Source organism: Dipteris shenzhenensis, chromosome 1 (assembly GCF_047967505.1).
Source record: "Dipteris shenzhenensis isolate YYH24624 ecotype China chromosome 1, Dip_SZ_1.0, whole genome shotgun sequence".
Lineage (NCBI taxonomy): Eukaryota > Viridiplantae > Streptophyta > Polypodiopsida > Gleicheniales > Dipteridaceae > Dipteris > Dipteris shenzhenensis.
Window position 1 is genome coordinate 17,943,252 of NC_141596.1, and position 23,897 is coordinate 17,967,148.

At 43.6% G+C, this 23,897-nt stretch overlaps 1 protein-coding gene across 2 annotated transcripts in view; it reads right to left on the reverse strand.

Moving 5' to 3' along the window:
* The window catches only part of LOC147905484 (PTI1-like tyrosine-protein kinase At3g15890), a 60,161-nt gene extending 38,968 nt beyond the window's left edge, over positions 1–21,193 (reverse strand). The window contains exons 1-2 of one of the 2 annotated variants that reach the window (XM_087372896.1): positions 20,834–21,193; positions 20,608–20,693 (exon numbers count right to left, since the gene is read on the reverse strand). In XM_087372896.1, the coding sequence (XP_087229022.1) occupies positions 20,608–20,657 (50 nt within the window). In that variant the 5' untranslated portion in view covers positions 20,658–20,693; positions 20,834–21,193. The remainder of the gene's footprint in view (positions 1–20,607; positions 20,694–20,833) is intronic. The other variant, XM_087372888.1, reaches the window with a different exon arrangement.
* Positions 21,194–23,897: the final 2,704 nt, after the last annotated feature.

Below are 23,897 nucleotides of genomic sequence, written 5' to 3' on the forward strand. Positions count from 1 at the left end.
ATATACGGACGTAGTAAATTGTTCATAAGCATGACGAATGTAGCTGGAGCATTGGTAAGTCCAAAGGGCATTACCAAAAACTCATAATGTCCAAACCTGCTTCTAAAAGCGGTTTTATGCACATCCTCGGCTCTAATACGGATTTGATGGTAGCCACATTTAAGATCTATCTTACTAAAAATTACGGCTCCATGTAATACATCTAGCAAATCATCGATCCAAGCCATCGAATACCTATGCTTAATAGTGATATTATTCAATGCTCTGTAATCTATACAGAGGCGAAAAGTATCATCTTTCTTCTTCTTTAATATCACTAGCGAAGCAAAGGTGAGAAACTTGGTTGAATCTGCCCCAGCTTGAGGTATTCTTCCAGTTGTCTTCACACCTCCACCTCTTCAGTAAAACTCAACCTATAGGGAGATCTATTTACAGGTTCTGCCCCCGAGATTAGTTCAATCTTATGTTGAACATTCCGCTCTGAAGGTAACCCGTAAGGTAGCTCATCCCTAAAACAATCAAAGAACTCCTCTGCTATTTGATCAGCCAGCTTGGCCATCTCTCCATTTTGGACAACATCAATGCTAGCCGAAGAATCATCAATTGGCTCTACCGATGCTGTACAAAGAAACAAAAACTCTTCTTGAGCTTTTCGAATTTCCATCACGGAAACCAACAGTCCTTGAGGTATATCTTTTTCACCTCGTAACACATACAGCACATCATTCATCTTGAATTGATAAATGTGCTTTTTCCAATCTATGGCTGGATTCTTCCTAGAATGCCAAGACTTACCTAGGGCTATGTCTGCATGAGCAAGCTTAGTCAACTCAAAATCAAGCTTCTCAGCATAGTCCTGAATTCGAAGCTCTAACTAGGTAACCCTTTGGTCCCATACTTCAGTTGAACTTCCATCTGCCATTCTGACTGTATATGCATAGTCAGATGGGCTAGTCTTTAGTTTCAGCCTCTTTACAAGCTTGGAGTTAATTACATTGTGTGTTGACGCTGAGTCAAACAACACAATGACATCATGATTAGCTACTTGCCCTTTCATCTTAATTAACTCCGTATCATTAAAGGCTGTATACCCCGTTGCTGCGGGCTTTGACAGGATATTATCAGGTACACTAGTTACTAACTTAACAACAGACACACATAACAAAAAAGGTACTAACCTTTGAGAAGATCCCGCTAGCTGAATCTGCATCTGTTCTGCTCTGGGACTTCCCTCCATTTCCACGTTGCATTCTGAGACCACCATCTCAGCCATCCGACGATCTTTGTTTCGTGGACAATCTTTCCACTGATGAGGCTGAAGGCAACCAAAACACAAGCCTTCTCTCCTCGCTTTTTCCCTTTGCTCTGGGTTCAAAGAAGACTTCTCGACCAAGCCCGGGCTGCCATTGGTGTTACTTTTCTTTTCATTCCAATGGTGATACTTGATTTAGGAGTCTCAACTGGTTTCGCCTGCTTGGCTTAACCGCTAGGCTGTGAGGCACTCCCTTTACTAATCCACTTCTTCTTAAACCCAGTTTTCTTCGGGTACCCATACTGAGTCCCAACCTGCACAAACCCACTTGGTCTGTTCCCTTTTGCATCCTCATAGTTCAGGACTATGGCAATTGCTTCAACTAGCGTGTTCGCATACTTAGCCCGAACTTCCATCTTGATCCGATCATTCAATCCAAAGATAAAATCTTTTACTTGGATTGATTGAGGTAGAGGTTCATAAACCTTCATTACACTTTCTCTGAACTTATCAGTGTATTCCGCCACTGATAAATTTCTCTGATGAAGGTTTCGATACTGATCCCAAGCTCGAGATGCTTCGTCAGGAGGTAAGAAGTGTTTTCTAAATTATTTTTTAAACCCCTCCCAAGTACTGGATGCTACTCCATCTTTCTGCTGTTTTATCCACCACCTATCCGCTGCCTCATTAAACATATGGATGGCCTCGCAGATTTTCTTCATATCATTCTTGATTTCACAAATGGCGAAGGCCTCGTCCCATTTGTGTAACCAGGTCTCAATGATATCGGAACTACCGTCAGACATGTGACGTAGTTCAAACATGTGACCAGAATACTTTTCTGGCCAATAATTGGCAACATTAAGCACCTTAGCCCTCCTAGGCTCGACCGTACGAACACTAGACTCCGGTTCCATTGGAGATTTACCTTTCTCCTCCCGAGATGATCTAGCAGACATACTATGCACCACTTTCCTGAGCTCAGACTGCCCTACATTTGCTTGTAACTGTTGCGCTAAAATCTATTGCAAGGCATCCTCTAACATTGCAATTCTGCCAGATAGTGTATGACCTGCTGGACGCAACACCTGCGGGGTCGGCCGGACTCCCGACTCTACGGGATCCATCCTAGAAGCTTGAAACTGTAATTACAATTCGAAAGTCCAACCTCCAAATTTACAGCTAACCAAGCATATATCACACTGTAACCAAAACCACTTTTCCCTGTACTAGGAAAAACTCCTGCAATCCAAATTGACTCAAACACGGAGGCAAATAAACAAGCATATGCTCCAACAAAGCTTAGAAGGCATAGAGAGCTCCCTGGTTATAATTCTTGCTGCATGAAGAGATCAACTACTAGTCCCTGTAGTCCACTCCAAATCTGCATTTATGACCTGCCTTGTGACCACAAACATACTATAGTATCTACCCCTTCACACGAGCTCATGATCAAGCGCAACCAACGAAAGCCTAGCTCTGCGGGCTACAAAGTCCAATAGTTGAGTCCACGACTAAACAAACCATATATACTGTCGCAAGCCCAAATTTTGCAAAGCAACCATTACGCTCCAGTTTTTTTTTAAATCAAAACTCCGCCAACCAGTTACTAGTAGGCTTCAAAATCGTCGAATCTGAACTGTGACTCCCTTTCGACAGTATACTCAATGCAATCAACGATGGTCTTTTAAATAGACAAGATGTCGTTCTTTAATTACTGATCATAAACTGATAGAGAAGATCTGTCCGCCTTCTAAATTATGACGATCGTTATGCTTTATCTCGCTTCAAGTCACCATTTCAACGCTCACGTTCACGATGAAGGCACAAGACCTAGGCTTAACTACTCTCCAAAATTGCTCTGCGATAAACGTAATTAAAAGTAATACCAGTGTGGTCAATCCGATGACGAAGACGACTGATCTACGTAACTATTGTAACTCACCGACTTCGCACAGCAATTGACCCACAATTCGAACGGCCCCCACAGCCTTCAGTACTAACCAAATTATTAACCTGCAACTGTACACAATCCAAATATCATGGACAGATAACACAACCTCGTCCACCTCCCCCTTTTCCCAATCGCCTACCTGGCTCTAATACCAAAATGACACGCGCAAATCTGTTGCGCCTCTGTTCTTTCTCCAATCACGGGCATAGGCACATTGATTGTCCTCAGCCAACCTCGGTGGTTGCAAGCTCTCCAAAAAAATCAACTGTTACGTGAAGCTCCTGCTTACAAAATTCCACCAAGCCCCAAAATTCCCTAGATGGATCTAGTATGCCACATGTCTTCATTCTAGGGTCCCTCCTTAATGCATCATTTACCCCTCTCTTGGGATATCATTGAAACCATTTGCCCCTAGGCAAATTTAATGCATTTAGGTCCCTTTAGCCTTAGATCCACCTAGTCTAGTGCCATATCACCCTCACCTAGGACCTTGACCATGATTCCTTTTTTGATCATTTACATGAAGCCCAAAGAAATATAATACAAACATTGATCCTTTAAAGGAAAATGTCGACTGACCCTTCGAGGTCATGTTACCTCAACTTGAGCATAACAACATGACGAGGATGTTCGACGTCTTTTGTTAAAAGAGCATCATGTAGTTCCTTGTGCTGCCCATCCAGGCATCAACAAGACTTATATGTTATTCAGTGCAACATACTACTGGACTCAGATCAAAAGCGACGTCATCAAAATGGTTACATCTTGCTTACCTTGTCAACAAATGAAAGCTAGTCGATGACTTCCAGCAGGACTTCTTCAGCCTCTTCGAGTTCCAACCGAAAGGTGGGAAAGTATTTCCATGGATTTCATTACAACACTACCACGATCCTCCTGAGGTAACACTCAGATTATGGTAATTGTTGATCGATTGTCTAAAATGGCACACTTTGTTGCTTGCAAAAGAAGTGCACAGGCTCCGGACATCGCCAAACTCTTCATACAACACAACTTCCGACACCATGAATTGCCCAAGAATATTGTTTCCGACAGAGATCCTAAGTTTACTAGTCACTTTTGGATTTCACTATTCAAATCTTTGGGTACAACTCTACTGTTCAGTTTAGCCTACCACCCAGAATCAGATGGCCAAACTGAAAGAGTCAACCAAGTTCTAGAAGAAATGCTTCGACATTATATTCAATCACGCCTAGCAGCATGGGAAGAGTATCTACCACTCCTTGAGTTTGCTTATAATAACTCTTTCCATAGTGCTATCAGCATGACTGCATTCCAAGCAGCTTATGGACACACTCCGATTGTACCAACAAATTTTGTACTTTAACATCGAGTGGCCCTGGCTGATCAGCTGGTTCAAGAAATGCAAGACATTCTACTCCAAGTTATGGATGATATGCGAAAAGCGCAAGAGCGGTATCAACGGTCCGCTAACAAACATAGACGTCACCTGGAATTTGAAATTGGTGACATGGGGCTATTATTTGTAGCCCCACATTGCTACAAGACGGTTAAGTCTGTGTTTCCTAAGTTGCGACCACGATACTATGGACCTTTCCAGATTGTCAAGAAAAATTCACCTTTAAGTTACAAATTGGAATTACCACCATCATGGGGTAAAATCCATCCGACATTTCATATTTCTTGGCTAAAGACGTACAATCCAGGCGATGAAGCAGTTCCTCCTGCAGGTGATTATGTCCCAGAAATCGAAGACGATTATGTTCTCCTTATTCCTGAGCGTATTCTGGACCATCGATAGCGAGAGACTCGACATCGACTTATCACGAAATTCCTTGTTCTTTGGAGAGATCTAGACGACTCTGACGTTTCTTGGCAATCTGATGAAGACTTACAACAGTACCCTCACATTTTACAGCAGTGTTTTCAGAATTTACCGTGATATTTTCTACATCAGTTCATTATCTCCACCAGGGTCTTATTTTGAGTGGGAGGGGATGTCACGATCTGTGACGTATTGCTTTCTCTATATCTTATGGATGGTTTAATGAATGGACACTTGTGGAAGGGTATGCCCTTTCGACGGGACACTTTCTATGAGGCACAACCCTTCACGAGAGACATTCTATTGAAGAGACACTCCCATTGTAATGTACCCTCTCATCAAGGGTCACACCCTTCACAAGGGCTACACACCTCTTCATGCACATACACTTTGGAGTACACACCTTTTCATGTGACTCTTCACTCTCTATATAAGAGAGGCCCAACTGTATGGATAACACACTACAGACACTCAAGCAGTGCAAATATTCCTTTTTCCATGGGGAATTGCAGAAGAATATAAGAGTATGTTGTGTGGATAAACTATGGGAGGATACAATATAGGCTGCTTGAGGTATACAATAGGATGATGTAGGGTGATGCAGCCAGTTCTTGCTTTGGTCGTGGACATCGCTATCCATATAGACTAGGCCTAGCAAAAGCTAGGGCCTGCTTTCTAAAAGCTACTTTTACAAAAAAACCAAGCTTTTTAGGCTTTCCTTTTAAATCTGGTGCTTTTGGTGCCTTTTTTATCTCGTGGGCCCTCCTTTTAAAGAGGCACCCCCTTGTCAGTGCTTTTAGGCCTCGTGGGACTTGCTTTTTGTGCTTTCCTCCCCACCCTTGGATTCTTTTTGCACTCTCTTAAATCCTACACATTACACGAATGAGTTCCAACACTTTAACCCATTAGAGGTTAGCGAAATGCATGCATTCATAGTTCTTCGACTAATCTACCAATTCAAAGAAAAAGTAAACCAAAGCTTATTCTAGTTAACCAAAGTCAACTGTCTTGACCATCGTCAATGCAATAAAGATTCCTCTTTATGTCGTGAGACGAGATTTCTTTGGGCCAAAGATGAAAAAGCATATTCATGAATATGTGACACGTTGTTTTTCGTGTCAAGTAAGTAAGGCAGAGCGGGTGAAGCCACCCGGACTTTTACAACCATTGGAAATACCACTAGGTAGGTGGGAGAGCATTTCCATGGACTTTATTGTAGGTCTGCCTAAGACACAAGGTGGATATGATTATGTCCTTGTGGTGGTTGATCGTCTTACCAAGATGGCTCACTTCATTCCAACTAGAGAGTCTGTTAGTGCCCCGCAAGTGGCGGATTTGTTTATTAGACATATATTTCGTTTGCATGGATTACCCAAATCCATAGTGTCAGACACAGATGTCAAATTTACCGGTCATTTTTTGACAACGATGTTTGAAACACTAAGGACTAAGTTGGGAATGAGTAGGGATCATCCAGAAACGAATGGTCAGACGGAAAGAATCAACCAAATTTTAGAGGATATGCTTAGAGCATATGTGTCACTGAGGCAACATACATGGGACAAGTGGTTGCCGCTATTAGAAAATTGCCTACAATGATAGAAAACATTTCTCTACAGAGTTCAATCCTTTTGAGCTGAACTATGGTTATAGACCAGCGAATCCAACTATAGTTGGAATACCTCAAAAAGTGCCTAGTGCCGCGAACTTTGTGGTTCAGATGCGGGAGATGCTAGCACTTGCGAGAGCTAACATCCGCCAAGCTATGGATAGAGCTAAGGCGTATGCGGATGAAAACCGATCCGCTAGAGAATTTAAGGAAGAAGAAAAAGTTTTTCTCAGAGTTCCTTCGCACTCTAAGTCTTTGACTGCAGGAGAGTGTGCTAAATTATCACCTCGATATTATGAGCCATGGTTAATTCTAAAAAGAATAGGCAAGGTAGCCTATAAATTAGAATTGCCACAGGGTTGTAAGGTGCACCCAGTGTTTCATGTTTCTCGTTTAAAGAAATGTCTGCATACAGGTGACTCACTAATCGAGGGTGTTGTTTTGTTTCAGGAGATAGAGGATAATGCAAGACGCAAACCAACAGCAATCCTGGACCGAGGAATAATGATGCAAGTACGCAATCGAAAGATACCCACGGTGTTGGTTGCATGGCATGGTCTACCTCTATCAGAAGATACCTGAAAATCCGTATACCAGTTACGGAGAGTATTCCCAAACTATATCATCGAGGACGCTGATGCTTGAAGAGGGAAGGAATGTTACGCTCAAGTTGAGGTAACATGACCTCGGAAGAGTCAGTCGACATTTTCCTTTAAAGGATCAATGTTTGTATTATATTTCTTTGGGCTTCATGTAAATGATCAAAAAAGGAATCAAGGTCAAGATCCTAGGTGAGGGTGATATGGCACTAGACTAGGTGGATCTAAGGCTAAAGGGACCTAAATGCATTAAATTTGCCTAGGGGCAAATGGTTTCAATGATATCCCAAGAGAGGGGTAAATGATGCATTAAGGAGGGACCATAGAATGAAGACATGTGGCATACTGGGAATTTTAGGGCTTGGTGGAATTTTGTAAGCAGGAGCTTCACGTAACAGTTGATTTTTTTGAAGAGCTTGTAACCACCGAGCTTGGCTAGGAGGACAATCAATGTGCCTATGCCCGTGATTGGAGAAAGAACAGAGGCGCAACAGATTTGCGCGTATCACATGTGGTACACAGACGCGATCTTGATAATACAGAAGGTCGTCCGTATAAGAATAGGATGAGAAAATCTTATGTTCGGAAGTCGAAGGTTGATCTTTTGAAAGAACTTGTACTGCAGTGCTGAAGTCTTTATCATTGAAATACTTCCCTTTGAATGAATTTGAAACATCCAGAGATAATGTAGAGATTACCATAGCTGATGCTAGAGTTAACCTACTGAGAGCATCTACAACTACATTGCCTAGTCCTAGAATGTACTCAATGGTCATGTGAAAGTTGGCCACAAACTCAACCCAGCATGCTTGTCGAGCGTTCATGACTGGCTGAGTAAAGATATACTTTAGAGAGTGATGGTCTGTCTTGACCACCGAGTCGGCTCCCATGAGATAATGTTTCCACTAGCAATAAGCATGTACAATGGCAAGAAACTCCTTATCATAAACCAAGTATCGGGTTTGGATATCGGAATGTTTATGGCTGTCAAAAGCGATAACTCTGCCTTCTTGCATCAAGACTGCTCCTGTAGCGATGTCGGAAGTGTGGGTCATGACCTCAAATGGAAGGTTTGGGTCAGCAATAGCCATAACTGGTGTGGTAGTGAGTGCTTGCTTGAGTTGTTGGAAACTATACTCTGTTTCGGGAAGCCACTGAAAAACTGCTGTGCTTTTCAATAATTCGAACATAGGAGCTGCGATTTCAGAAAACTGATAGACCTTTGTATGGTAGAAGTTTACCAATCCGAGAAAAGAGCGGACATCATGAACATTCTTAGGAGTAGGCCAGTTTCGAATTACCTCGACCTTCTTGGGATCCACAGAGATGCCTTGAGCTAAAATAACATGTCCCAAATATTCGAGTTGGGTCTTGAAGAACTCAATCTTCTCAATGTTGATGTAGAGACAATTTGCGCGGAGAACTTCAAAAACTTGGTGAAGACGTTGTTTGTGCTCATGTAGGGATCTGCTGAAAACGAGGATGTCATCGAGGTAAACGAGGACGAACTTATCGAGGAAAGGCCTGAAGATGTCGCTCATTAGTGTCATGAATGTGGCCGGGGTACAGGAGATCCGAAAGGGCTGCGCTTGGGCCGAATGTGACCTTTGTCGAGTAGTTCGATCACCTGTCTTTGGATTTCTTCATTTTGAGTGTAAGAAACCCGATAAGGAGGTTTCGACGGTGGATTACTATCGAGAGGGGCAGAATCGGCCTGATAGACTATACGGAACAGCAGGCGCGACTTTCAAGAAGAGGGTGCGACTTACGAGACGCCAAAAACCGATTTGCGAAGGCTGCAATAACTGCTAGGCCTTGCTTTTCCCAAAAATTAAAGGTTGGGTTACTTGGACGCAAGGGTAATCTTGGGTTGGGCCTTAGGTTTAGGGCTGGTTGCCCTTTTTAGGCCCTCTAGGTACCCTTTTGTAGGGTGGTGCTTGGTGCCAAAAGGTGTGCCTATTCTAAGGGGTGTGACCCTTGGAATAGGTGTACCTTTTCATGAAGGGGTGTGACCCTGTTTTAAAAAGGGGTGTCCCCACACGAAAAGATGTGTCCTTTTTTCCACGATGGGGTGTGTCCCTTGGGTGTGGCCACTGATGACTTTAGGTGGGGTTGGCCGCTAAAAAATTTTACACTCATTCTCTCCATCTCTTCCATGCACAACGTGCGTGGATATCCTTCTAGCAGAAAAAGATGTATCAGATAGACGCAAGAAGGTGGGGGGCATTTCCTACAGGCAAGAGCGAAATTTGCTCTGATACCACTGTAAGAAATCCTAGATTTACTATATTTAGAAATGTGCTAAGAAACAGAAAGAAGACTGAAAATAGCAGAGAACAAGGAATATTTGTATTGCTTGAGTGTCTGTAGTGTGTCATCCATACAATTGGGCCTCTCTTATATAGAGAGTGAAGAGTCACATGAAAAGGTGTGTACTCCAAAGTGTATGTGCATGAAGAGGTGTGTACCCCTTGTGAAGGGTGTGACCCTTGATGAGAGGGTACATTACAATGGGAGTGTCTCTTCAATAGAATGTCTCTTGTGAAGGGTTGTGCCTCATAGGAAGTGTCCCGTCGAAAGGGCATACCCTTCCACAAGTGTCCATTCATCAAACCATCCATAAGTCTAAGGTATAGAGAAAGGAATACGTCACACATCGTGACAAGTACTTTTTACTTTCCTATCTAGCACCTAACATTAGTTCTAAAACTACTTTTAAGAGAGGACTTCAAGCCATAAAGACTGCCCCTACACTTCATGCGAGCAAAAGGGTGAGAGCATTTGTATTACAAAAGATACCAACAATACACAAAACTAGCACTTTTGTCATTGTGACAAAACCCTAGCAAACCCAACCACTAACTACTAACTGTAGTTGATTATCCTAACTACGGTTAGGAGAAAAAACCTCTGATGAAAGAAAAGTGCCCCTAACCCACTTATTAGTCATACATTTGTCACTGCCATAAATTATGGCGATAATTCCAACACCCCCTTGCAATGCCAATGTGATGATGTACAAGGAAAATATCAATCACCAAAAGAAGATAAGTTGAGAGCATTGCAGAATGCCTCAAACTTCTCACGTGAAAGTGCTTTGGTGAAGATGTTTGCAACATTGTCATGTGTGGAGACATAGATCATACTGATCTTCCCAACATGCAACTTCTCTCTGACATAATGATAATGAACCTCAATGTGCTTCGTGCGAGCATGAAACACAAGATTCTTACTCTGACTATCAATGTATAGGAGAAGACCCTCCAACGCTAGATGAAGACCAACCACTGAACGACGGAGGCAAACACACTCAATTGTTGTTGTGAAAGCTGCCCTGTACTCAGCTTCACATGAGGAGATAGCCACTGTAGATTGTTTCTTGATCAACCAAGAAATGTAAGCATCACCCAAAAAGAAACAATTACCACTAGTGGACTGCCTTGTGTCATAATCTCCAGCCCAATCTGAGTCACTATAAGCACGCATTTACAAGTCACCCCCCAGGAAACATCAAGCCATAAGACTTAGTGCCTTGCAAGTAACGGAAAATGCGTTTACAACCTGCCAATGCATAGTCTTTGGGCTGTGCATATATCTGCTCACTTGTGAAACTGCAAATTGAATATTAGACCAAGTATTGCACAAATAAAGGAGGCATCCAATAGCCTGGTTGTAAAGTGTGGAATCAATCAGTTCACCATCATACATAGTAAGTTTCAGCCCTGGCTCCATAGGAGTGGCTATGGGCTTGCAATCATGCATCCTAAACCAATCCAAAAGCTTCTCCACATACTTGGATTGAGACATAATGATGCCACGTCTCTCTTGTATGAACTGGATCCCCAAAGAGAAATGAAGCATGCCCAAATCTGACATATCAAATGTGGCTCTCAACTCAGCCTTGAAATCTGCAATTATTTCTTCATTAGAACCTGTGAGCAGCATGGCATCTACATAAAGAATGATGACCAAAATATCCCCCCCAGATGCACTTGTAGTTTCTTCTCCCACTGATGCTATGCAGAATGCGGAGTTATGGTATGCTAGATACATATGAGTTATGGCAACTTGATGACACTTCAACAACATTCTATGATTGATGCTTTGCCTCCTTTGGAGTCACCTCCCCCTCATGCCTGTGAAGGGTTGGGAAGATGCACAGGTTTCCCTTGAAGAAGGATGGTGCAGTACGAGCTGTTCGAAAATTGCAGCTCATTTATAGTGATGTCCGTGGTCCCATGAGGACTCCTGCATTGGGTGGTTATCTCTATTATGTCACATTTATTAATGACTACTCAAACTACACTTGGGTTTATGGTTTGAAGAAAAAATCAGATGTATATAAGCATTTTCAACACTTTGCTGCCAAGGTTGAGAGTGAAGCAGGCCTCACGATTCAAATTCTACGCACAGATAGAGGAGGGGAGTATATGTCTCATGAATGTGAGGCTTATTTGAAAGAGAAGGGCATCACACATCAACTTACAATGAGGCAAATCTGAGCGGGAAAATCGAACTCTTATGGAGATGGATAGATGCATGCTTACAAGCAAAAAGTTGCTTCACCGGTTTTGGCTTGATGGTCTCATGTGTGCCAACTATGTTTTGAATTGGGCTCCCACTAAGACTTTGCGAACAAAAAGTCCTTATGAAGTTTGGCATGGCAGAAAGCCTTCAGTGGATCATTTTTGTGTCTTTGGATTTGCTCCTACGTCCAGGATGACTACTATCAGGTCAGTGATTGCCATGGCTGCACATTTTGATCGGCGTGTATACCTAGATGAATCCAGGAACATTCCCAAACTCATCCTCTAAAAACACAACAAAGTGCAGTTTCAATCTCACGATAGTCACTCATAAGATCGAAAACCATAAACTCCATCATGCATAGCAAGGACTAGCTACTATGACATCCCCACTGACGTCATCAACGCCCAACAGTGGGTGTAGACCATAGTATAAAAGTATGCTCTCACACATACAAATCCTCACACCCACACATATTTGAGCATCCATTTATACAAAGTCTTCATACTGAGTTTCTGTCAGCACTCCGGAGGTGAAGGGCAAACTCAGCCATGACGAAGGCTAGCACTAAAGGAGAAGGCTAATCAAAAAGTAGTCCAAATCTCTTCATTCAGGCTACAACTGCTTGTGAAGTCTAAACGATTTCATTTTAGTCTCTTCCAAACGAGCATCTAAATCTAAATCTAGCTGATAGGGCAATGCACCATTTAAGATAGAAAGAATTATCGCAATACCAGCAAGCTGCAACTTGATTGGCGTGTACATCAGTTGGATATAAAATAATGGAGACTTGTTGGAAGAGATTTATGTGAAGCAACCTCCCGGTTTAGAGGTGTCAGGTGCAGCCCATAAAGTATGCAAGCTGAATAAGGCTTTGTATGGGCTGAAACAAGCTCCACGAGTATTCGAAGATTGATGCCTTTCTTACCAGCACTTCCTGGAAGTGATATGTTTGGTGGCACCACTATCAAAGTACCAATTATTCAATGTCTCATTGACATTGAAAGCACACGAATCCTTAGAAGGATCGTAACTGCAAGTCAAAAAAGCATAAGAGTCATCCTCAGAGGTGGCTGTAATATCTGGAGCAACCACCTGAAAATCAAGACGGCAAGTCAGAAAGGCATACTCTTCTTCCACTACGTTGGTTGAAGCATCACCACCACCATCATGTGCATGAGAAGCTGAATCGTAACAGCCATACCAGAATCCTTTTTCTTTTCCTTGGCAATTCTTTTCTTGCATTACCCCCGATGTAGTGACCCGGCTTCTTGCAATAATGGCAAACAAGTCGATCCCTAGAATCTAGGGACCAACAGCTTAGGAACAGGGTTGTTCTAGATTTGAAGGTTAAGTGGAAAGATTGCTCGAAGGTGGATAGTACCTGGGAAAGTATTGATTCTCCTCGGCACCAATCCTAGAGTTTGTCTTAGTCCTTCTTTGAATAAGGGGGAGAGAAAGTTATGTTGACGTACCCTTTGGTTAACCTAACCTCCATAACACTAGCCACATTATTCCGAGCAAGATTGAGACATAAAGTCTAGGAATTGGCACTAAAGAGAATCAATACTTTCTAGGGTGCGAAGAATTAGAAAGAGGTGGCTAGCAATTTCCGAAAGCACATGTAGGGGTCGCATGTATAGAAAGAGGAGAAAAGGTGGCATGTAAGGGAGGGGTAGTCTTTATGGTTTAAAGTTCTCTTAAAAGTGCTTTTAGAACGAATGTTAGGTGCTAGATTGGAAAGTAAAATGTACTAGTCAATCCTTTCTAAGGTGCGAAGAATTAGAAAGAAGTGGCCAGCAATTTTCAAAAAGCACATGTAGGGGTGGCATGTATAGAAGGAGGAGAAAAGGGGGCATGTAAGCCATGCAGTTCATTGAAGTGTTGGAATTATCACCATGATTCATGTCAGTGACCAATATATGACTAATAAGTGGGTTAGGGGCACATTTCCCTCTTTAGAGGTTTTTCCCCCTAATCGCAGTTAGGATACCCAACTATAGTTAGTAGTTAATGATTGGGTTAGTTAGGGTTTTGTCACTATGACAAAACCCCTAGTTTTGTGTGTTGTTGATATCTCTTGTAATACAACTGACGTTGCTCTCCTTCCTGCTCTCACCCCTTTGCTCACATTTGGTATCAGAGCAAGGATTAGTTCCCGGACCAGCTCATGCTCCTCCTGCCTCAGCTTGGTATCCGTACACGCAGCCCATAGGTCGCCTACAACTCCACGTTGCTCCGTCCGTACAGCTCCAACCTACGTGCCAGTTGTCCGTACAACCTACCGCCACCCGTCGTACAACATGCGCCACCCATCATACATGTGCCACCCGCCATACAACGTGCACGTACAACGACGTACAACCATTGTACAACGATGTACGGTACACAATTGTACTAGCATTTCGTACTGCAGCACGTTCGTACAGGTTGTACAAACGTGTACTTGATTTTCGCACAGGTCCACGCGTGACTTGTATTCATTGTTCCGTACTGCACCAACAGTACAGCCCGTACAGTTTGTATTGTACGGACTGTTTTGTTTCTCTTTGTCTCTTCATTTGCTTCGTCAGGGTCTCTTTGCAGGATCCCTTTGCAGGTGCATTTTGTAGTGTGAGCCATTGTTTGGCCAATCTGTTGGAACAAAAATTTGGGGCATTTTGTGTGCGTGACAGACATTGCAATCAGTTTGCAAAATTTGCTCCAGAATTTAGAGCTTTTGGTTTTGCTTGCAATTTTGCATAGAAATTTGGGGCTTTTGGGAAATTTCCCCTCTTTTGATTGCAATTTCTCGGGCTGCAATTTCTCAATGTACGAGGCGTTTGAACACTTTGCAGGCAGTTTTGGACTCAGATTGAGTGACATTGCAGACATATGCCATTATTTGCAGTGTCATTTTGGGCGTTTTTGGCATTTGCAGGATATTTGGGTGCATTTTGAGCCTTTGATAGGCTGAGGCAGCAAGCTGTCCCTTGGTTTTGGACACCCATTTTCCTATATTTGGAGCTTTTGGATTTTTTGCAGGTGTTTTGCAGAGAGATCTAGCAGAGATTCGAGTGAATTTATGCTTGTGGGCTGTTGCATTTTGAGCCATTGATTGGCTGTTTTTTCCAGAAGTGGGTAGTTTGCATCAATATCCTAGCAAGGATTTGTGTTGTGCACCTTCATTCCCAGAAAGGGAATTTTTTGGTTGGTATTTGCTACAATTTCTTTGGTAGTTATGGCCCAAAACAATCCCAACGAAGTGTTTGGAGTCTCTCAAACAGGAGGATAAGTTGGATGGTACCAACTACTCCCTATGGAGTTTTATGGTTCACAATATCCTAGTTGGCAAACACTTATGGGACTATGTCAATGGGGATGAGCCACGCCCAGAGAATGTAGTTGCACCTGCCACTCCTCCTCAACAAGGTGGAGGAAGAGGTAGAGGACAAGCTCAAGGTGCAGGACAAGTGCTAGGTGCAGCAACTGCTGCAGCGGTGGCTCCTACACAGGATCGGAAAAGGTGGGATTCACGTGATGCACTAGCACTTTCAGCTATCTCCCTTTCTGTCAAAAGGTTTATCATTTTGCACATTCGGTCATGCAAGACCTTGAAGGCAGCTTGGGATATTTTCGAGAGTATGTTTTCAGCCCGCAATGATGCTAGGGTCTCATTCTTGAAGAGAGTTGGCTCATAGTCATATGGATGAGGGGGACTCTATGTCTGAGCACCTCACTAAACTTTAGGATTTGAGAGAGCAATTATTGAATATTGATGAGATCATTCCAGATTCAGAGATGGTCACTACCATTCTGAATTCTTTTCCTGAGTCTTATCTTGGCTTTCACACCTCATTGAATTTGTCATTGAGGGGGGTGGCAACCCTCTTACTTTTCATGAGTTGATAGGACTTTTGTTGTAGGAAGAACAAACCAGAAAGAACATAGCTTCACGAGCTGGTGAACATGCAATGCTTTCGAAATTCAAGCCCAAAGGGAAGGGGCAACATAAGCAGCATGCAAATCAGCCTTTACATCAGCATAAAGCTGATTCTGGACAACCTTCTCACAAGGCTAAGAATGATGCAGAGAAGCTCAAGAGAAAGGGAGGGACCGATAGCTTAGGAACAAGGTTGTTCTAGATTTGAAGGTTAAGTGGAAAGGTCGCTCGAAAGTGGACAGTACCAATGTCTAGGGAGGAACAAGGTTGTTCATGATTTGAAGGTTAAGAAGTGGATTGTACCTAGGAAAGTATTGATTCTCTTTGGTGCCGATTCCCAGAGTTTTTGTCTCGACTCTCAATCCTTCTCAGAGTAAGGGGTGGAGAATGTTATGTTTCACCTCTAGACTAAAATGGCTAGTCTTATGGAGGTAAGGTCAACCTAGGGTCATGTAATCTCACGAGATAGTTAGGACATGGCATACCCTTGGTATAGTTAGGATCTCTTAGGGTTGAGACACTTAAGACACCCTACACCTAGATATGTGTGGGGCATTCTTGGGAGTGGGGCATCCTAACAAAACCGAGTTAGAAAGAAGCTCGTTCAGGCCTACGATTCCCTAACAACATCTATGCACAAAAGGGGCTGCGTTGTATTGGACATGTAGTCTTACTTGGGAGTGTTAGAAACATGGTGAAGGGAGAGAGAGAGAGAGTTAGGGTGTGAGAAAATGATGCTCCAATGAAGACATAATGAAAGGCTCTCATTCATTCATCAAGTGTGGCAAGACAAGTGAAGTACAAGCCTTATGTAGGCTACTCACATACACTCTAGCACCTAGTGCATATGGGATGAGTCCCATGATGACACGTGGCACTCACACAAGACTCACACACATAAACTAGTACTAGATCACCTAGTACTACACACTAACACACTCTTTGACTATGATATCTCCAACACCCCCCTTCAGAGCAAAGAGGTGTGAGACCCAACACGCAAGCGTAGACCGATCCCCCCTCCACCGCAATACTGCAAAGAGCAAGTCCAACTATCCAACCCCTCCCGTGTGATAGTGACTTCTCAGTCCGCTTGTGACCGGCAAGGACAAACCATCACTCGTCATCCCCCCTTACTCTGAACTTGGTGGTCAATACCATCAACCAAAGTAAAACACAATACAATCATTTTTGGGGGACAACCCAGGGCAGAGGACCTCTTATTGACTCCAAAGACATTCAATTTAGAGGGACAACTCAAGGCTGAGAACCTTTAACTCAAACATAGAAATATTTTCATTCATTTTATGCATAGCAAGGGCAGAGAACCCATGATCCCGAAGTAGCTACCGCACAAGAGTGTGCACATCCTAATGTGAAGAGGTATGTCGGTGAAGCACTAGGCGAGGATGCCCTCGAATGATGTGTCGATGAAGGCCATAGGAGCAGCTACCAAGGGACATCATGTCATGACTCTCAAGGTGCCGATCGGAGAGTCACCGAATGCGAAGAAGAGTCTCGGAGGCTCCAAAATGTAAACCTCTGATCAAAACGCAGCAAGAGGGTGTCCGGAAAGGCAAACCCTAATGAAAAAACACGAAGAATACCCTGGAAATGCAGCAAGACAGCTCCGAATGCTGTATAAGATCACGAGGTGAAGGAGATCTTCACGAGTCGGTGCTGTAGGTGCCTTGAATAGATGCTAAGTGCTAAAGTCGGCTGAAATATCCTCCAAACAGCAAGAAAATCTCTGAAATATTGAGGCGGTTTTGCAGCAGCAATCCTAAAACGACTCGAAGGTACAATAGGAGCTCCAAAACAGGTCAACCCTAATGAAAAAACACCAAGAATACCCTCGAAATGCAGCAAGACAGCTCTGAATTCTCACGAGGTGAGGGAGATCTTCACAAGTCGGTGCTGTAGGTGCCTTGAATAGATGCTAAGTGCTAAAGTCGGCTGAAATATCCTCCAAACAGCAAGAAAATCTCTGAAATATTGAGGCGGTTCTGCAGCAGCAATCCTAAAACGACTCGAAGGTACAATAGGAGCTCCAAAATAGATCGAAAAAGCCTTCAAAAACCTCAAAATTCTGCAGCCAATGTCCACAGGTGGTCGACTTCTGCTGCAGCAGCCTGGAAACCCTGATTTTTGGCAACAGAATGCTCTGAAATGACCTCGAGGGGCCACACATGTGAAAAAACTCCTTGAAAACTGAACCGACCAGCAAATAAAAGGCTATGGAGGTGCAAACGCAGTCAAATATGCAGCAGCAGCAAGGCGGCAGGCAGCAGGGGCTAAAAGCAGATGCAAATGGCAGGAGGGACGAGGCAAAATGAGGTAGAAACCCTAGGAGGCAGCAAAGGAGAGGCTGGAGCAGAGGAAACCCTAGGCGGTGAACTGTGGAGAGGCTATGCAGAGGCTGGAGCAGAACTGAGGCGGCAGCAAGGAGAAGCTTGAGAGCTTGAGCAGAATTAGGGTTAGGGTAGAATAGACTAGGGCAGGGCCGACATGCTCTAATACCATGTTAGAAACATGGTGAAGGGAGAGAGAGAGAGAGAGAGAGAGAGAGAGAGAGAGTTAGGGTGTGAGGAAATGATGCTCCAATGAAGACATAATGAAAGGCTCTCATTCATTCATCAAGTTTGACAAGACAAGTGAAGTACAAGCCTTATGTAACTAGTTCACATGATCTCAAGGTGGAAAGGGGTAGGTGGGCAAGACCCAAGATCCCTAGAGAAGAAAGGACCTGTAAATCCTGCCCCACAGGAGAGGTAGAAAATGAGCAGCATGTACTCCTAAGATCTAGAACCTACACTCACATCAGAGAAAGATATTAGGGCAGCAGAGACAATTTGAAAATCAGTTGGTACAGCTAGCCAAAAAGCTAGGAAGCTACTTGAAAGAGGTATTGGAACATCGAAACAAGGTACTGGGTCTAGCACCCAAGCTAGCCCAACAAGTACTCACTACATAAAGTTTGTTATATTTCCTTTCACTGGTTGTAAGGGATCACCATTAGTTCATAATGATCGCCAGTCCCATAGATCCTGAAGGGTCCCACAGTGGACTTTAATGCATGCATATCATATCATCTCTCTCTCTCTCTCTCTCTCTCTCTCTCTCTCTCTCTCGTACGATGGAGGCCCAGCCCATCCCAGCTCTACTTAGAGGGACACCATCCAACACGAGGCATCACTCTTGATATGGCCCACAGGATACAAAGACCACACCCTCCGTCAGCGATCCAACAAACACAGATAGAAGATAAATTTTTTAGCTTTGAGTATTTTGAGTTTCATAGTATAGCACTCAGCAAGGGCCCTAGCGAGCCCTTTGCCTCAGCCTACAATGGCTTATATGAGTTACTTTTGGATTGTAAATTGTCTCACAGGCCCGCAAGGCCTCGTGAAGACGTAGATATTTCATTCTTTCTATTATTTTCCAATCAGCATTCCAGGTTTTGCACTCAATAGTTAGGACGGGCACTGTTAGCGAGAGAGTATCTTAGGCACTTAGCCTGCTATAGGCTATAGCCTCACTGGGTGCAATTGCCCCCCATTACAAGGGGAGGAGTGGAGAGAGGCAAACACCTTCGCTCTTAATCCTTTACAACTGGGGAATATGGGGGCACTCTTGCTGTAGATCCTCACTAAACTGCGGAGGCTTGAAGCTCTGCTGTACCACTGAACTGTAGGCTGAAGTATTGCTGACTGATGGCCACCTGTGGCAAGAGCTGTTTGTAGCTTTGCCATAAAACTCCAAAACTCCATTCCGAAACAGCATACTATCCTCAGGCAGACGGACAACCTGAAGTTAAACAGGTGGGTGGAGGAAAATTTAAGACATTGTCAGAGGATCACTGGTAATGTAATGCTAGCTTGCAACAGGATAAGGAAGTACAAGGACTGTAATCGGACCAGAAACCCTAAAACAAAAGGCTTTATGGATGAGCCTGCAACAATTTTCTGTAAGCCTTCACCAATCAATAGCATCTTTATTGTGAACTTCTACACGGGATGGTTCTGAATGCATCCTTGAACATGAGTGATTACCTCCTCTGCATTTACATGGAATGACTGATCACGACTGTAAATTCAGACATACTCAGCTAGAGCTATTCCTTGAATGCTTTGGGCTGTCAAACCATAAAAAATCCCATGTTGTGTCCATAACGGCATAGCTCACACTTTCCCGGCTCTCCCTGCTGCCATACCGCTGCAATGCTAAAACAGTCAATGACTGGTATCGGATTGATCGGCAGCCTGAATATAAGCTGCGTTTAGTCAGGTTATTTTATAGGAATATTAGGCCTCCCTTAAGCTTCGTATGTCAACAGATTAAAAATTTAAGCTCAAAGGGAGCTCTACATGAGGTTCGAGTGAGGTTGTCACATCAATGTAGCAATGCCGCCCCTATTTGGCTAGGCACACAGAATACCCGTCAAATTCCAGATCTTGGTCAAGTTACAACGCATGACGCAAAGGGGTTGACCTACAGATTACATAACAAATGCGATCTTCTATCAATCTAACTTCATCGTTGACTAATTCCCTGCATGCCAAGAATCGTGCAACTCGCAAATGCAGCTTAGGAGGCCTTTCCGACTTCAAGTCTTCTTATTTTCCGAGGTACTAAGACCACCAACCGTCGGGAAATACCGGGGCTATTTGTTCAGATTACCCTTTGATTCCAAGTGGAAACTCTCCTCAAGACGTACGTTGAAAAGGATGCAAAAGTCAAAACGGATCTATTCTCCATTTGCATTGAGCTTGTGCAGAGATCAGTACTTAGCACAAAAATCCATCGGTATTTCTTACCTCACCCCACCAAAACAATAGCATTCAAGTTCTTAACGAGATGGCACTGACTTCCACAAGTTAACCTTCAATTTCCCTGAGGCATCGTGAAGCCAAACAGCCGCAAGAGAAGTTCACACTTACTTAGCTCCGCCTGGACTCATGCAGCACCACCATTTTCCGAGAAACGCCATCGCACGCTAGCTGTTCCTACATGCAAAGGAGCGTTCCTGCAGGCGAAGGAAACTTCGCATAAATTTCAAATTCTCTCTCTCTCTCTCTCTCTCTCTCTCTCTCTCTCTCATGCAGGCAGAAAACACCATATTCTCGTAAATTTGAGCACCATCGTGAATTGAAGTCAAGGGTTCACCTGATCACCGATGCATTTTAGGCCGCCAGAGTTTATGGAGGCTTGGAAATGGAGCTTCGCAATGAATCGCAACTACATTTGAAGAACCGTGAGTGCAGAGTGCGGAAGGAATGCGCACGAAAGAGTTGGAGATAGAAAACAAAGAGCTGAAATGATGATCCGCATAAATCTTGTGGAAGCAAGCACACAACAAACTGCAGTGATTACACAGCCAGGATCGAGGAACTGCAACTCTCAAGATCGCGTGGGAACTTTTTAAGAGCTGCTCCCACGCGCACACTGGGTGCCCGCACCCACCCGCTCGATGCTCACACGTTCGACACGTTTGGCCAAATGAATCCTCGGACGCTCTGTCCGTGTGCGGGAACAAGTCCTTACCTTCGCGTTGAAACTCCCCCGAGAGCTCACCCATGTGGTGCGCTCTCACTCACATGTGTCTCTTACTCGATGACAGTGCAATGTTTCTGTCGATCCCTACGGTCACTAGCATGGCCATGTAGACGGGCGGAGCAACAATAGCTCATGCAGTAGAGCTTTTGCCCACTTGAGCTAGCTGCCCCTGTTCAAATCTTGAAAGGTGTCGCCTACTACCTAACAACGTAGGTCCGAGTAGATGTGCCCTGTAGTGCTCCATGGGTGTGTGCGTGGGTGCATGAGTGAAAAATTTTTAAAAAGCAGCAACTAACACAATCCCAGAGAGGAGAACTAGGCAGGTGCAAGCCAGGTGAGAGACATGTATCTACAAATTTTTATCACCACAAATGAGTACTCAATAGAGGGCCTCTCAAGGTGACTGGATCCAATATTTCCACAACAAAGCGATTTTACACCAAACGAAGGTTGTTTCCACCCCAAAATCAACTACTCAATTGAACCTCGCATACTTTAGCATATCATGCCTTCCTTGAAAACGCCAAGGGTTGGTTTTTGCTAACATAGGAACCTTAGAAAAGGGTTGAAATCAAGAGCCCTAAACTCATGTTCTACAAGCTAGAGTGCCAAATATAATATCTAAGAAATTTTAGGTGTCCTCAACCAAGAGTGGAGCAACTGGTGGGAAGGAACTCCACTCAAAGTTGCACCAATAGTATGTAACACTAATGAAAAAGGGTGTCAGATAATCAAACTTTTTTTCCCGCCCAAAAAAAAAAAAGGGTGTCGGATTGATTGCCCGTGGAAACATATTCAAGATTGTGACATCATAGGGTGCATAGTTGGCTTCTCATAATGGATCAAGGCACTTTGTGTAAACCTCCCTATTGGATCAAGGCACTCTCTCATAATGGATCAAGGCACTCTCTCAAAATGGATCAAGGCACTCTATGTAAACCTCCCTATCAGAGACAACCCTCCCCATTGAGATGGCAAGGTGCCCATTCAACATGCCAAGGTAATGCCAATGCTAACAAGGCATCACAAATACAGTACTCTTGAGAGAGTTTCCCCTGCCTCTTCTCAAATAGCCTATCATGTGGAATGATAGTATACTTGATGAGCATGGCAGATGGCTTGCTTGGTAGTTCTCATTATATGCAGTGGCCTAGATGCGAGAGAGGTTCTATGGGGTTTACACCTACACTGTTTATTTCTTTTTGGGATATGATTGGCGACCTCCATATCTTGGACCTGCATGTCATTTAAGACTTTGGTCTTGATTCTTTTACAAAGGGTCTCATTCATCTTATCCCAAAAGGGCCTTGTAGAAATTTAAATTCTCAATGGAGGCCAATTACTCTCTTGGGCACTTCTAACAAAATTTTGGCAAAATTCATTAGTACTTGCATCCCATCCTTCCAAACCTCAATTGATATGGGGTGTGTAAGTACCCATGCAAACATAATTGGCTTCACATTAGGCTAATGAGCATGTGTCACATCACAATATGGTTTACATTTATTAGTCAAGTCTAATGTAGAGAATCTCTCTCTCTCTTTCACCTCAACAATTGACCATCTCTACATGCAGAACTTACACTAACAAGAAGTATAATGAAGAAGGTGAGAGTGCTCTCAACGGAAGCAAGAACGGAAGAGGGAGAGAGAGAAATAGAGAGCCGCACAAGTTTTGGTGGGTGCAGAACACCCTAATCTTCTTTTTCATTCATTTATATATGTGTTTGAGTATTGTACATAACCGGGGTAAAGGCACAGTAACCTTTAACCCCCACAACCTCCCACTTAAAGGACAATGTGCCTTTAAGGGAGAACAACCAGTGAGCATACTATCCAATGCCCATCAATACACGACAATACTCAAACCGCTGACTAGGTAGACTCTTCGTCAGCATACCTGCAGGGTTATCGTCTGTATGAACCTTGACAAGCTCTATGCGCTTGTCCTCAAGTACCTCCCTGATGAAATGGTACCTGACCTCAATGTGTTTGGTCTTTGCATGAAAGACCGGACACCGTGCTAGCTGAATAGCACTCATGGAATCACTATGCAATGTCGATACACCTGTATGAATCCCCAAATCTCCCACTAGCCGATCAAGCCATATAGCCTCCTTGCAAATCTCCCACTAGCCGATCAAGCCATATGTGCACGAGACATCCACGACACTGCACCACCTGTAAAGGTGAACACATAACCAGAAGTGAATCTCCTACTATCCACATGCATTGCATAGTCTGAATCTGTGTACCCAAGTACACGCATGTCTTCTCTACCAAAGCAGATGCACATCTCCTTGGTATCCTTCATGTACCTCATGATGCACTTAACTGCCTCCCAATGCCTCTTTCTTGGATTAGCCATATACCGGCTAACAACTCCCACTGCAAATGCAATGTCTAGTCTAGTAGCTATCATAGCATACATAAGACTCCCAACTGTTGATGAATAAGGAACCTTGGCCATCATGGCCCTTTCCTCATCTGATTTGGGACTATCTATATGACTCAGTTTCACATATGGAGGCAATGGAGTACTCATTGCCTTCCCCCCCTCCATATTGAAACACTGCAATACTTTTGTAACATACTCCTTCTGTGAAAGCCAAATGAGTTTCCTACTCCAATCACGCGTGATGCGCATACCAAGAATATGACCTGCAAGTCCCAAA